The sequence below is a fragment of the Lathamus discolor genome, chromosome 3 (assembly GCF_037157495.1).
Source record: "Lathamus discolor isolate bLatDis1 chromosome 3, bLatDis1.hap1, whole genome shotgun sequence".
Lineage (NCBI taxonomy): Eukaryota > Metazoa > Chordata > Aves > Psittaciformes > Psittacidae > Lathamus > Lathamus discolor.
This window is the reverse complement of record NC_088886.1, coordinates 140,822,939-140,838,378: the sequence shown is the minus strand read 5'-3', so window position 1 is coordinate 140,838,378 and position 15,440 is coordinate 140,822,939. Positions and strand designations below refer to the sequence as shown.

General features: G+C 44.6%; 1 protein-coding gene across 2 annotated transcripts in view; it reads right to left on the bottom strand.

The window, feature by feature from the left end:
- Positions 1-15,440, bottom strand: part of MXI1 (MAX interactor 1, dimerization protein) — a 56,885-nt gene that overhangs the window by 24,427 nt on the left and 17,018 nt on the right. For both annotated transcript variants that reach the window (XM_065672216.1, XM_065672217.1), the window contains exon 3: positions 5,382-5,411. In XM_065672216.1, coding sequence (XP_065528288.1) covers positions 5,382-5,411 — 30 coding nt within the window. The remainder of the gene's footprint in view (positions 1-5,381; positions 5,412-15,440) is intronic.

Here is a 15,440-nt window from a genome sequence, read left to right as displayed (position 1 = left end):
CAAAATGAAAATCATTTTGTTTCCTTCAAATTTTGGCATGGAGACTAAATGTCCCTTTGCAGCAGCTTTACTTAGAGTTCAAAGTCTTCTGCTGCCCAGCCACTGTGAAACAAAGCCTCTGCAGACTTTCCATTGTAAGTGAATCAAAATGCTGCTTCTGCACAAGGAGGCACGTCAGCCAGGGATCCTGATCCCAGTTTTACAGCATCCAACTGGTGAGTAGTCAGAGCAATGCAAAGAAATAATCACAATATAGCAAAAGGCAGGCTGATACTCAACAGTGAAGACTGGGCCTGAATGTATCCAGAAAGATCTCTCTGACAGCCTTACTTTATAAACTACACACTTCTCTCCAGGTTAAGCAAAACTAGGCACAGCAGTGGAGTAAGTTATCCACATCTCCTGAAGTAGAACATGCTTCAGCTCTGCTGAAAACTATTAGTCCCAGCTGAAAACGGAGGCATCTGTCATGTGAGCAACAGAGTTAAAGACAGCTAGCTACCTCCAGCTCTTCGTCCACACTGGCCATGAAGACAGGAGGATTTAGCTAGAGATCCCACAAGGATCAGTTGGATCAGTGCATGCTCTGACCTTTGGAGGAGTCAAAGAAAGATGCATGCTCAGCTGTCTTGGACATGGTTTGACTGCTGCAGGGAACATCACAGGTTCCAAGTTTTATTAATGAGGAAAACAATATGTACTGTCAATGTTTGCTACATGAAGCTAACATGAAAACAAAGCCCACTCCAGAGAACAAATGAAATTTACTGGATTAGTTCCTTGTTTCAGCTCTCCTGATAAATAGCACTGAACTCAACACCACATTGATTAGTTGGTTCAAGACAAACACTGATCAGACTGCCTTGGCAAGTATATACGGCACTACAAAAGCACAATTATCCATGTCTATTCAGAGTAGCAAGGATTCACTATACTTTTATTTCCCTTCCATCTTTCCCAGCCTAGACAGCATGTCTGCATTATTTAAGCGCTCAGCGTTAAATGCTTTCCCCTCCCCTTCTCCTCTTGCACTTAGTTAACAGACACACTCAAGTCCCTGTTCTACAAAAGCAGAACCAAACTGTGCTGCAGAGCCTCAGAAGGCCCCACGTTTCAGTGCAAGCTGACTGAGGTCATGGTTTTCTCCTAAACGCAGGGTTTCAGTAGGGTTTTTCCTTTATCTCACCTGCTACCTAAAACATGCTACCTCAGCACTGCATGAGAAACCATCTGAGAGAAACAGTGCAGTAAACAGCCTCTCACAAAAGATAGACAGGGGTCTTGGTAAGAGTCAGAAGGGCTGAAAAACACAGTACTCACTATGGTGTGTTTTGCCTTCACTTTGTTTCTGATCACCTCAAAAGACACCAGAGAGGAATGATCTTGCACCACTTCACTCTGTGCTTTTACATTAAACACAACTCTTTAGCAACTTGGTCTAGAAGTTTTGTCTCATTTGGACTTGGTCCTTTGTCATTTTAAATGAGGTGGTTTTGCAGAGACACAAGTTCTGTAGTATCTTCAGAAACTTCTAATTCCAGTGATCCTCCCAAGGTCTCTTTCCCTCCTCAGATCTCTCAATTGTTTGAACTAAATTATTGTTACCATTAAGAAAACACTGCTCTAATAACTCATTTGTTACCCAATTACGCAGCTTTGTTTTCTTCCCTTTTGTTATATTACAGTGCAATCATCACCAAAACCAAATAGATAAATTGAGGATATACAGAAAAAAAAATTCATTTCACTATTTCTTTTTAATCTGATCAATAGCTTTCTAAACATCCTTCTTGTTCTATCAGGAGATGTAATTTCTCTGACAGATAACACCACTACATTGGTCTACCAGAACTGCCACTTCACAGAGCAGCAGGGAAGTCATCACAGTGCCGTGCATCGCCTCTTAACACCACACTGACCACATCCTTCCAGAACTGGCGTGTGCCTGAAATGTTCACAGACAACAGTTCATTCTGCTGTGTAACACACACCATTTAACTTACACCTGAATTTTATTATCCTTTTTAAAGAATATATGACATTAGCAAAGTTCATTTTTCAGTCACTTGCTTTATCATGTTTTCTTTTATAAAAGGATAGGGTGTTGCTTACAAAGCAGTTTTTTGTTGGGCCTGTTAAAGGATTCCAAAGTACTGTTTTAGTTATGGCCTTACAGCAGATGAGAAGCAAAATGCTGTTTCCTTGTTTAAATACATGCTCTGACTCATCCTGGGTAGAGATAAACCAAAACACATACCCATTAAATAAAAAACGCAAACAATTTTCCAGTATGAGGATTAATGACAGATAATAACTATAAATTAACTTTAATCTTTTATAAATCAAACAAAGCCCCTTATATAAATGTCACTGCAATCTTTTCAGATTAACAAAAAAACCAACAAATCAAAGCAGAAAGTGAAGTCACTTAAACATTAGAGCTAATATTTGGTACCAAATCAAACAGCTCCTTAGCAGAACCACTGGAGTGTTCATGAAATGTTTCAAGACCAAGAAAAGGAATGGAGCTTAAAACATGGCTTTAGGTTTTTTAATACATTTTTAGTTACTTATCAACATCAAAGGGGCACAAGATTCTTAATCATGCTACATTGAAACATCAGCAGCTCTGTAATATTGAGGCCAAGTTAAATAACATATTCAGGAAGGAGGAGGGGAGCTATTGGCTTTCTGCTATTCTCTTGCTAGTGCTTGAAAGAAACTCTGTGTAACTCTTCAATGGGTTAAAACCAAATTGAACTGAACATAAGCAGGCTGCTGTTCACAGACAAGAAGGGAAAAACCAGAGTCAGAGACCTAATAGTGGACAATTTTGAAAATTACAGTGTGTGTCAATAATGGAGATAACAGTGAGATTCAAAAGGAATAATCTCAAATAATAGGGGAAATGAGCACCTGCCAGCCACAATGCCATTACTATCAAGGCTTTTATCTTTGCAACAGTTAAGTCTGGAGACACTGACAAACTTAACGATACAGCAAATAAAACATGGTGAAAATCTAACCGGGAAGCAATCCCCTCGGCTCAGAAACACTGCTTGGAGTTTGACAATAAATGCTTCCAATATGAAGCTCCCTGTCCAAATGGCTGGTAATAACCACTGCAACCACAGCACAGCCACTGCAGGGCCTAGCTGGCTTTGCAGAGGTGTGTAGCTCATCAGGCCACAGCATCTGCATTAAGAGACAGACAATCCCAAACCAGAAGCAGCGCGCTCCTAAACAGAGATCCCAGATACAGCAGTTTGCCTGGACAGACCACCCAACGTGATCACGTGTGTGCTCTTTCGAGAAGGGTGAAAACCAAGGGCTTGTAAAACCACGTCTGACACACAGACCTGGAATACAGTGCCTTGGAAGGGGAAGCCCTGGAGAAAAGACCTTGCTGAGGAGGCTGATGGTTAGAAGACTTCAACCTGGAGCAGGTGGGGACTAGGGAGCATAACTGTGATGGAAGGAGAGGAAGACAGAGATAATACAAAGTAATAAAGATGTAATACAAAGACAAGCAAAGAGCTTGTCAACATTCAGAAAACAGTGGCAGAAGGGGAAGCACAGGTAGTAATACCCCTCTCACTAGTAGCATATATAACAAAGTGCTGGCCAGTAGTCAATCTTAATGATGTCCCTACCCCAGGTAGTATTACTGCCCTCAGTTAAAGACACAGAATCAAGCCAGCTCAGCTCACACAGCTAGCTGCTATCAGACACATCCTAAACCCATCAATACCTGCCAGTCTCTAGCTGGACAATACATACGTAACCCAAGCTGCCAACATCTCACCCACACAGTTTGAAGCTTCACTGCCTGTGCCACAAGCCTCAGGGCAGAAAAACATGGTCACATACCCAAGCAAACCTGGGCAGTGTGAGAGGACCAGGCTGGTACAGGGAAAGATGGAGACAGCTCTGCTCTAAAGCTGCACTGAGGGCAAGCAGCATTTGCAGTAACAATTAGACATGCAAATAAGCACATTGAGAATTAGTGACGGCTTACTGTTGTCATGGAGAAAAAAGCACCCTCCGTGCTGGGCTGGCCCCAAGCACTGCATTTTCTTTCTCTCATTGGTAAATAAAACTGTAAAGAGCACTGGAAAACCCAGGAGCCAACACTTCTCAACACTGCTCAACTTAGGACTGGAAGGGGTGAGACTTGGGGAGCAACATAACCTAAACAAAAAACCTCCCTGGAAAGACAGGACCATGACAACTCTGTAGACCCTTAAAGCTACCAGGAAGTAGAAACACAACCTGGAAGAAACAATCCACACCATGCAAAGGCCGAGCTGCTTCCCAGAACTGCTGCTGCCTGGGAGGATACACATGTACAAAACTGAGGGCAACATGATGCATGAAGCACTCAGCTCTGACTCCCTGAAAGATAAATGCAAAGATCTTGTCTGAATGGAGATACCCACATGGCTTGAAGCCTTTGTGTATCTTTGGCCATCCCTTGTTGGGGACAGTCCTTGCATCCCTTGTTAAATGATGACTGCTAAAAGGGAAGAGGAGGCAATCAACCTATTTAGACTCAGCTTTCCCACCCTGGGGGTTTCTTCATAGCAGCAGCTGGCTAGAGAACTGCCTTTGTTCCAGCAGGCACAAAAAACACAGACACCCCCGCTCAGCCCCCCTAAAATCCCATAGAAGAGCCAAGATAAGTTTATAATGGAAACCCTGCCACAACCTTAACTATAGCATCCTGAATAGAAGGCAATAATCTGATCTGTGTGTGAACTAGCTCCCCTTGTCTCAATGGTATTTATCTTACTTTAACTCCTGTTACAAAAGGGTTGAGTCATAGAGCAGAGCCAGCCAAGTAACAAAACTGCAAGGCTTGCTAAAACTTCAGATTCAAGGATAAACAGGCGCAATCCTGAAACAGGTTGGAAAAGAGAGTCTCCACAGGACCTCCAAGCCTCTGGACAATGGTATTTTCCTTCTGCACACAGTGACTGTCACAGCCAGCGGAGGGGTAGCAGGGAGAGGGTATAGAGCACAGAGCTCTGCCCTTCAGTTCATGGTAACACGTGTTACCCAGGGCCCAAGAAACCTGATTCCGTAGCAACCTCATGCATGGAAAGTGCCCCAATCAGATTTCACTGTATCAGGAGAAGAACAGAGTATTTACTCTGCATACAGATTAGTCACAAAACTGGGTCACTTCTTGCCTTTTCAGAGGGAAATAAAAACAACCAAAACCAAGGCTTCTTTTTCAGACCTTTTTGTGTCTTCCCCCCGACTTTTAAAAGGACATGATGCAGTGTGGCCATTCACAGCCGCCTAAGCTGATCAAGCCGCACCTGCAAGTGTAAGGTTAAAGCACATCACACTCAGAATCCAGCTCAGCAGCTACTCACCGGTTCTTTTCTAGTTCATTGTGCGTAGACCTGGAAGACAAACAAAAATTTGGATTAGCCACCTCTGACCTCTCAGCATCAAAGTTCAACTGCTGCAAGCTGTACACATCCCCTGTGGCACATCCAGCCTAAAGCCAAGCAACTACATATGTTCAGATCTACAGCTATAACATCAGCCTCCCTGCCGACAAGATCTTTCCCCTCCGGTATTTATCTGCTATGTGCAAAGCTGGCATTTCTACTGGTGCTACAGAAAGTGCTCCCTAGAGACTTAAATGCACCCAAAATCTCAAAGAGGCAATGATTAGAACAGGGGACCAGAGTCAGCCATTTCCAGACTGCTCCTGGCTCTCCCACCAACTCACTGCAGAGCTGTAGTTGCATTTCTTTATGCCTTTGTTTCTCCATTCACCCTGTAAAAGTCTTGGTATCAGCTGTTAACACAGGAGCTCATGGAGCACATCAAATGCATGGGAGCCTTCCTGAGGGATTTGCTCTGTGAGGACAACCCCTAGAGCCCTTCAGCAGTCACACACTAGATCTAGCAAACTTAAAAGAACCAGACTGGGGCACTATTTGACCAGGACAGCAGCACTGCTGTGTTTGCAAACATCAGTGGTACTGCGTAGCATTTTTAGGATGCCTGGAAACCCCCAAGGTGTTGAAATTGCACTGCCACAGCACCAGCTCGCAGGGAAGTGAGTGACCCATCAAGTGGCCCTGTGATCACTTGACAAAGGAGGGGGCTTTGCCTTTATACCTGCCTGCCACACCGAGCAAGCTGCCAGCACTCCCTTAGAGCTCACAGATAGAAAATGAGACCAACTAAAACCAAAGGGAAACTGGTGAATGCATTCTGCTCATTCATTGCCTCTGTGATGGCAGCATGAGTGGCTAAAAGCTTAAATCCTTCCAGGATTCCTAATCTAAGGATGTTGCTAGTAACCCAGCTAAAGTTGTTGAGGATTATTTAAAAAAGATAGCCATTTATCCAACATTTCTCTTTAACAGGTCACCTTAAAATAGAAGGAGCCCAACCAAGAGCTTAATAAAAAGGATCTATTTTCCGTAATTTGGCATCACATTTCTTCCGGAGCTCTGAGAAGATTATCCTCTATCCCCCATCTGGAGAATCCCACAGAGAGTTCTACAATTAGGGAACTGAATGGAGGATATGCTCCAAGGGAAACCCTGTCATAATTAAATGCTTCTCCAAAAAAAGGGAGGAGGAGCACTTAACAGGTGTCAGAACCTCATTGAAGGCAAGGAATAAGCCGAGGATGTCTGTGAAAAACAACGTAAATGAGTTTTAGCTGCAGGTGGCCAGAGGTAAAACAAAATGGTGCCCTATGTCTGGGCACAGCCGGATATGGGATACTGTAAAGGCAGGGCACATACAGACAAACCCCTAAAGCTGAGTGAACTCGTTCCCTCCCAAAAGGAGGGGACGCCTTCCTTAATCCTGCTTCCCAGCAATCAGAAGCATGAACACAATATTTAGTCCAGAAAGCCTCAAAATCAAACCCATACCCCCCATGGAGTCTAAACCGGCAAAATCCATTTGTCCAAGCAACCTGGACACAAATTTAACCACCAAGGCTGAGCTGAGGCCTGCTGAAACCACTGCTTGCATGTTCTCTGGAACATGCTCATTGGTTTATTTACTGTATGTTCCTGCAGGAGACTTTGCCCTCTCCTTGGCTATGCCATTAGCTGTTATGAAGCCAGAGCTATGTAATGCCTTGAATTCCTATATTATATCGAGCCAATTATCAAGACCAGCACCGAAAGAACAAAGTTTGGCCCACTGCTGTGAACAAAATTAAAGCAGCAGGTTCTCCCTACTCCTCTCACACAGGAGACTCTTTATTACCTATCTGCCTTCTGATGAACAAGACAACTGAGAGGGGTCACAGGCTTTTAACCAAGTCAGGAAATTTATGCTGTGACTTTTAACCATATCTGTGGCAAGGAAAAAAACAAACCCCAGCTGCCCACCACCACTTTCCCACTGAAGCTGAATGCAAAGGGAAGAATCTCAGCTATGCTGGATGAATCCTACAGGGATGTTACTTCTCTTACCTGCTTATGCTTTGCTTAGTCTTACTGGGGCAATCTGGAAAACTTTTAATTTTTCCTTTCATCTAAACTTAGTGAAAAAAACCAAACCACTACCACCAATCACTGACTCTTCTGTGCCAGTTTCCCTTTGCTTGGACAACAGATACAGGGAAAAAAACCCCTCTCTCTTCTGTTCATAATTAATTTCATTTTCTGTAGCTCCTGATCTAGAGATTAATTTTCTCCCCTCATCTTTGGGCTGCACATGTTACTAAGATTTATTTGGAGTTAAACACGGACAGTGCTGCCAGTGAAGCGGAAAAAGTACAGGAACCTCTATTGATACTACATTCAGGAAAAAAAGTATCTTTTAAAGAGGCACAGAAACACATGTAACTGGACCTCTTTAACCCAGCTGGGCTTATCATCAGCTGAGAGCCTCCGGAGTATCACCAGACTGAAACCAAAGCTCTACCCTTATTTGCCACAGCCAGCTTTTTTATGGGTACAAGATGAACAGCACAGCTATAAACTGTTGCAGCACCTGGGGAACGTTTCAGGGTTACCTGTAATGCTGCCTGTACAACAGCAAGGAATGGATGCATTCAGTGTGACAGTGCTTTGCTGCTGTGGATAGACAGCCACAGCCTGTGTCACACAGTGACATAAGGGCACTGCTGTTGAGAATGAACTACAAGCCAGAGGAACTCAGATACCCAGACAGGGCAGGCAGGACCTTGCCCCCACCTGCAAAGCTGAAACCACAGCCATGCAGGTATGGACATGTCCAGAGAGGAAAAGAAGCCCCAGAACATGTACTGGTCCTCAGCTGCAATAAAAGGAGCTCAAGCACAAACCGTCTGCAGGGTTCTCATTTAAAAGCCAGGTTTCTACAGCAGGCAGTTCTTTAACAATAAATTTTAAACACCCAAAGTGATTAACTACTCCTAAAAACTGAAGGAATGTTATATGAGGAGAAAGATCCTGCTGAGTGCATTTTGAGAACAGCTTGGGAAAAGATCAAGGAAGAGTTTTAGGAGGTAAATGTAAAGGAGCCAAGCAAACAACAAAACCAAGAGAGCAGCCCTGATTTTAAACAACAAGAACCTGAAAGCAAAGAAACCGAAGTTTATCCCTCTTTATCTCAGATACCTGCAACTGCATATAAAATAGGAACAAACAGGGAAGCACCATCAGTCACTCTAATTTAAGGTCAGATGCAACAAGCCTTTTGCAGCAGTCGCTGTGATTCTGCCTGCAACCCTGCTATTGAGCAGCGTAACAAGGTGCTGCTGAAACATCAAGCTACAATGAACTCCCCAGTGAGTCAAACATAGTAAGTGATTTGTCCCTTTATCCCATTTTCCATAAATAAAATCTCCTACCATAGCTGATCCAGTCAAACTTTCCCAGAGCACAGGTAAGCCAACAAAACAAACTGCAGCAGGGAGGAACAGGAGCACTGAATTCATTTGTCATTGGGTTTTTCACTGTAATTAAAATCATGGAGCTGCCACATGACATTAAACACTGCTGACCTTTCTGGTTTACACATTTAATATTGATAAACAGCCTCACGAATGCATTTGCAGCGTATCTGCATTTTGGTTTGACTTCTCAGTGAGCTTACTGCTTTCTATTGTGAAAGCACAGCAATCCAGGCTCCTTGTAGTACGTGACACACAGATGGCATCCAGACCCAGTGATCATGTCATCTCCTTGTACCTGGTCACCCTCCTGTCTCTACCTGGCACCAGCTCCCAGCTCCAGAGGAGCCCAGGACTCCAAGAGCTCCATCACAATTCACATCACATCACAACAGCAGCTCAGGAGATGCTGCTGCCCCTAAGTATTGCCCCCAGGTAAAGGTGTCAGTGAGGATAAAAATGACCACTTCCAATGACCTCTTCCAATACATGTCCTCAATGCCCACAGAGCCAATGCTTCTCCTCCAAATCCACTCATCCCATTCTGCTTTAACAAGAGATTAATCAGGAAAGAAATATTCCATCAGCTTGTGCAAACTAAGGCACAGTTACCTGAATCATGTACCTGAAACAGCAAGAACACCCATCCACAGACCAGGCCAACTGCTGTCTTTCTTCATTCAGGTTCAGCCATCTCTGCTGCTTATGCACTGTCACGCCACAAACAATCTTGTTCTTTTCCTACAGCCCTTTCCCACCTTCTGGCTCTGCTGATACTCATTCACTTGGCTACCAAATTCCCCTGCAGGAAATGCCTTCTTCCACTCCCCAGGCAGAGATCAACCCCCTTCTGGAACCAGTGAACTACATTACTGCTCTCTCTTTCACGCAACTTCTTCCTCAGAAGTGACTCCTACTGGAAGCAGCTGAGTGGCAAAACAGAATAGATGAAAAGGAAGGGTGACCAACGGCTATTTTCAATTTTAAATCCACCTGTGTCCACAAAACAAAACTTACTGGCTGAAGTGCCTCAGTGTCTCGCCAGGGTTTCAAGTAGCAGTAGTTCAATACCATGAGTAGTCTACAAAACCAACTACACAAGCCATAGACTGGGAAGCCTGTGAAGAAGCTCCACCTGTAACGGCACAGGAGGCTTTCTGCCCAACAGCAAGACAAACGATAGCTGTGCAAGAGTCAAATCTTCCTCCACAGATGCAGATGCTGAAGGCCTGAGTTTCTAAACAACCTCACCTTTGGCAGTACCAGAAGCCTGGCTCTCAGAGGGCTGCACAGGAGCTTTGGTTGGGAACACAGCAGCTTATGGTACTTGATCAACACTGCCAAGAGCTCCTACAGTAAGGAGTGGGATTAAGCTGAACAGGAGATGGCATAGGTTGAGCAGAAGTCCTGCTGCTGCTGTCCTTATGCCCTTTGCAAGTACCAGCCTCAAGTCTAACAAGTGCTTCACCTCAGCCTTGCATATCAGTAAGTCTAACAGAATGCTTCCTTCCAAGCAATACTAAAGACAAAAGTTATCTTAGTCATCACCACCCCGTGATGCCCCCACACTGTTTGGTCTCAAGGTCCAGAATAAATGCCTCTCCATAAGGAGCAGAAGTGAGGAGACAGAACAGACTGTTTCACCTTCTCACTGACGTCAATGGCGATGCACCAGATTAACCTGGCCCCAAACTCTGGCTAGTTTTTCTGTCACTCTGAGATGGACATGGTATCAGATTCCTCCCAGGGCTCTGATCAAAGCTGTTTTCCCAGGATCAAGCCAGACCCTTTCCAAAGTTCACATTCTCTGTCTCCAGCAGAGAAGGGGACACAGCATTACTGGCACCTGTTTGTGTTTGTTCATCTTTGGAAAAGGAGAAATGGCCCCACAGTCTGTTTTCAGCTCAATGAGGGGGAAAGAGCTCCTTCATGTGTTTCACAAGTGCAGGAAGCCACCTACCCCTGGGTTTGTACAGTGTCCTGAAAGCCTCCTGCAACATTCAGGCAAAAACAACCTCTAAAGCTGCACTACACACATCCCTTAAAGAAGTAAATGTCTCCAAAGCCACCTACAGTATTTATAAAGCCCCTCTCAGTTTGGTACCTGCTCCTTATAATCATTATTTCTCTTGAAAATACTTCAGAAATTAACTCTTCCCTAACTTCCAATGCAGCAAAACAACACCAACACAAATTCCAAGTGATTTTCCCAAGGTCACAGAAGAACTCTGTAGCAGAGCACAGTACTTATCTTGGGTTCCTTGAACCCCAGGACACAGCTGGCATCAGTGGGTTGCTGTTCTCAGGCATCCCAGAGATGTCTAATAAGGACATTTGTGTCATCGTGATGTGTCAACACATCATCATGTGCTGTTGGGTCAAAGACAAACTACATAATTACTGTAAGCTGAAATAGGGAAAAAAAACCCAACAACCCTCATGCTTTACGCAGTCTGTCAAGTGATCCAACCCTACTCTCAGGCACCACTGCATGAGGTGCCAGAGAAGAATCTAAACTGGGAGCCAAGAGCAAAGTACTATTAGTTTACTGATAAAACCAACGTGACAGACACATCAGGCATAACCCCCAGGTGGGGAAGGAACTGCAGCTGCAGTCCCAAACAAAGCACACTGTTCTGCGGGTGCATGTTCTGTTTTTTCAGCACAAGGGAGGAAAGCATAGGAAGACAGCTCCTCCTTGCTGAACACCATGAGTGTCATCCACTTCCAGAGCTGGGCTCCCTCAAACCAGACCAACAGCCCATTAAGCAGCACAAGGTAGCTCTCTGCAGGGGAAGTGTTTTCCAAGCCAGGCCACACAACAGCAAGAATGCTGTTTTGCATTCACTGCTGCAATCTGGGGCCAGCACAGAGGTTCCCAGCTGGCTCCCCTCCCACCGTACAGGCTGGGAGCAAGCGTGCCTTCTCCTGTCCCACCAGAGACCCTGTGTGCAGAGGCTGTCCTAGCCCCAAGTGCTAAGGGAAAACTGCCCCATGTCATACACTCCCTTACGCAGGGCCCTGCATGGCCAAGAGGAACTGGGTTTGCTGAACAAGCAGCTATTCAATATTTTGTTTTCTCCTCATTGTTCAGTGTGTGGCCTCAAGCCAGGCCTTCCTCTGAATACAGAACCGGTGGTTTCCTTCCAGGCTTCTCGAGAGGCTCACCCAGAGCAGCAGCCAGGCAGTTCACAAGCACGTTTGTTGTCAAGCATCCTCGCTTTCCAAATTGGAAGCTAATGAACAGGGAGATCAGAGTTGCAGCTTCTCGTCCCTTTGAGTGCCTCCAGGCCCCCAAGGGCCTGGTTTTCTGGGCCACTTTACATGTTCAAAGCACAACTCCCACTGGTGAACCCTTGTGGCTGTGCATCATCAGCACTTCCAAAGCTCAGATCCCAGGCTTATTTCTTGGATTAAAAAAGTCACAATACGAGGAATATACTATTTGTGGGTTTCCTATAACAAGTCAGAGTAAAAGGTACTTGCTGAACACACACAGGGCTGCTGACAAAGGCCAAGAATGAAGCACATTCTCCAGTGTGCTGCTCCATTCACTGCTCTATTCATTTGCCTTCTAACTTCTGTGACAAGTGAGCAAAGGCCCTACAGAAACCACCTCCTTCCCTTCCTGCCCACAGTAACCACACCAGAAGGGGCTCGTGCACACAGATCAGACACAAAGTTTGATGTATGCTCATTCTAGGAGGTATCTTCGCCATTTCAGCAGAGAAACTCTATCCTACCTCCCTTGGAGGTGCAGCAGCCAACATCTTCTATGACTTAGAGCTTGGCCAAATTCAGGTAGATTCTTGCAGGTCAGGAAAAGGTATATTCTTTGCCTTCATCAAAGCAAACTTCCTGTCTATGATCCATGATGTGAGTTGAACTTCTTGTAGACAGATTCCTGACTTTGCTTTTTTTAAAATACATTGACAAAACCATGTTTCTCATGACCTGGTGAGGAGCAACATCAGGTGGCTTCACCTCCAACCTCCCCCATGAACAGAGAAGAGCATGGCACAGAATGAGAACAGCAAAATACAGACACTTCCTCACACTAGTGTCAGGTATGCGCTGTCCTCCAGGTCTCTCCCAGGTGCCACCCTACAACAAACCTCCTTACATGAACATCATGAACAGGTACTTTGAAACAACATGAATGAAATAAAATGAGGCACATACTTCATCTAGCCCCTGCTAATGCCTTAATATCTCTGCTAACAAAGTTTTCTCTGTTGAATATTCAAGTGTATTACAGAGCATGGTGGGACCTGATGCTGCAGGAAGCTCTATGCAGTCTCTGCCCACTGACTTCCAGCAGGCTCCACAAGTCTCACTGCATGGTCAGCAACCCAGTCTCTTCCAAGGCCACACCAAAAGCACTATCACAGTTGCTGGTGCCTGCATGGCAGAGAGATCACAGTAACTCACAGGAGAGAATAAAGACACAGGAGTCAATTTTTAAATCTCCCTAGAAAACATAGGATCTTAAGTCTTTCAAACAGCCACAGGCTCCAAAACACTGATTCTACTTCCTGAAAACAGGATTAGAAAAGTGTGTGCATTACCCCAATGTACAGATGGTGGAAACCATGTAATGTACAGATGGTAGGACCCATGTAGGTCATCTGACGTGCCCGGATCTTGCAGCCTTTCAGCAGCAGACTTGGGAAACAATCCAAGGGCCCAGCATGCCAGCCCTCTGCCCTATACCATGCTTCTTCCCACACATTACATTACCCTTTCGAGGAAGATGGTCATATCCAGAAATAGCCCTACAATGTCATCTGCGGAGCAGCAGTCTGTTTGGGGAACACGTACTTCTCTGCAACATGCATCTTCTGACCTAAAGAAACTGCCTTCAGATGCACTGGGGAAAAGGAGGCTTTCTGAGTAAACACCACCTGACTGAAATGCACTTTGTTTGAAAAGAAACTGATGGCATTTGTATGGCTCTGGGCCAGGCCAAACTTTCTTCACTTCTATTTAGACTTGCTAGTTATCTCTCATGATACAATGATATCGCTGCAGTACTGTACCTGGAGATGAAGGGAGGGCAAATATACTTGAAAACAGGAAAACAGCAACAATACTGTTAGCTACACACTGTGTTAGGGAAACTGAGGCACAAAAGCTCACACAGACTGTAAGAAAATAAGAAAAAGAACCCAGATGTCCTGATGTCTGTGGTTGTATTCTGTCAACAGGAACATACTCATCAAGCATCTGGGAAGGCTGAGAAAAGCAGAAGAACTCCAATTTCTTCTGTTCTTACAGCTCTGGCTCACAAACAGCAGCAACTAACATGAAGTCAGTGAGGTGGCTACCTCCCACTGTTCCCAGATGGCCAAGCTACTTATGAAGCAGTTCATGAACTGCTGCAGTTTGTAGCCTAACTGTTAAAAGCAAACCAGAACTGGTGCCATATTACCTGACCACATCTATATATCGCTTTACAGCTGCCCAAGCATCTGGGCAATGACCACTGGAGTAATAGTCTCAACAACAATCCCAATGTCATCTGTCCCTTCACATAACTTTTCCCGTCTTGATGGTGTAACAGATGGAAAGAGATAAACGAGAAGAGTTCAGAAAATAATCGACCATTTTATCCAGAGGAACTTTAATCAAAACTGAGGCAAAAGAACTGCTCTCAGTTCACATGTCTGCTTGTCACAGGAGCAAGGAAGAAAGTATAAACAAGTAATTGAGATAATGTTGGAAATCATCTAGGCTACTTCAAACTGGATTCATACAGCAACAGAACTGAAGTGAAATCACTTTTATATCAGAGAATGGAAGTACAGTAGGGAGCACAGAAATAAGAGATGGGAATATATCCAGCAAGATGGAAAAAGCAGGCCTGTTCCCTCTGAGCTGATCAACAAGGCAGTGTCTCACAGAGAAGAGATGCAGGCAAAGGCCAGCCAAGTACACTGCCTCTGATCAAGAGAGCCCAAAATAAGTCAATAAAAACAAATCCCATCTTTGTTGGTTCAAAAGGGGTAGGCAGTAGGAGCTAACACTCCCAAGAGGAGAACAAACAGAAGTCAGTCTTTGAATTTGGACAGAAGTTTGTCAGGAGGGATCAGGAGTTGACCAACAGCAGAACTCCAATGAGCAAGACAATTAACTCAGCAGCATGACACCAACTAGTCTGGTTGGGTCAGAAAGAGAAATGGATTTAAAAGCTCAATCAGGAGCAAGAAAGGCAAGAGTCAGTCTTACCTACAAACAGAGGAGTAGAAGGAAACGACATACAGCTGACAACCAATACACTGACAAGCAGTGGGTCAGGTTAAACAAAAGCATGAAGGATAAACCCCTGCAGATGTTGTGGATGAGGTATTACACAGAGAAGATACAAACATGGTCAGAGTGGAAGATGAAACCAACAGAACACCCCACAAACAAGGAATACTACTTAAACCAGAGAACTGACTGTACATTGAAAATAATGGGGAGAAAAAATAAAGGAATTCAAGGAACAGATGACCAGGTTTAGCCAAATATCCTCCCCACCATCCCAGGGCACCAAATCTCTCTGGGAGCTGGGGCTAACAGAAGAACT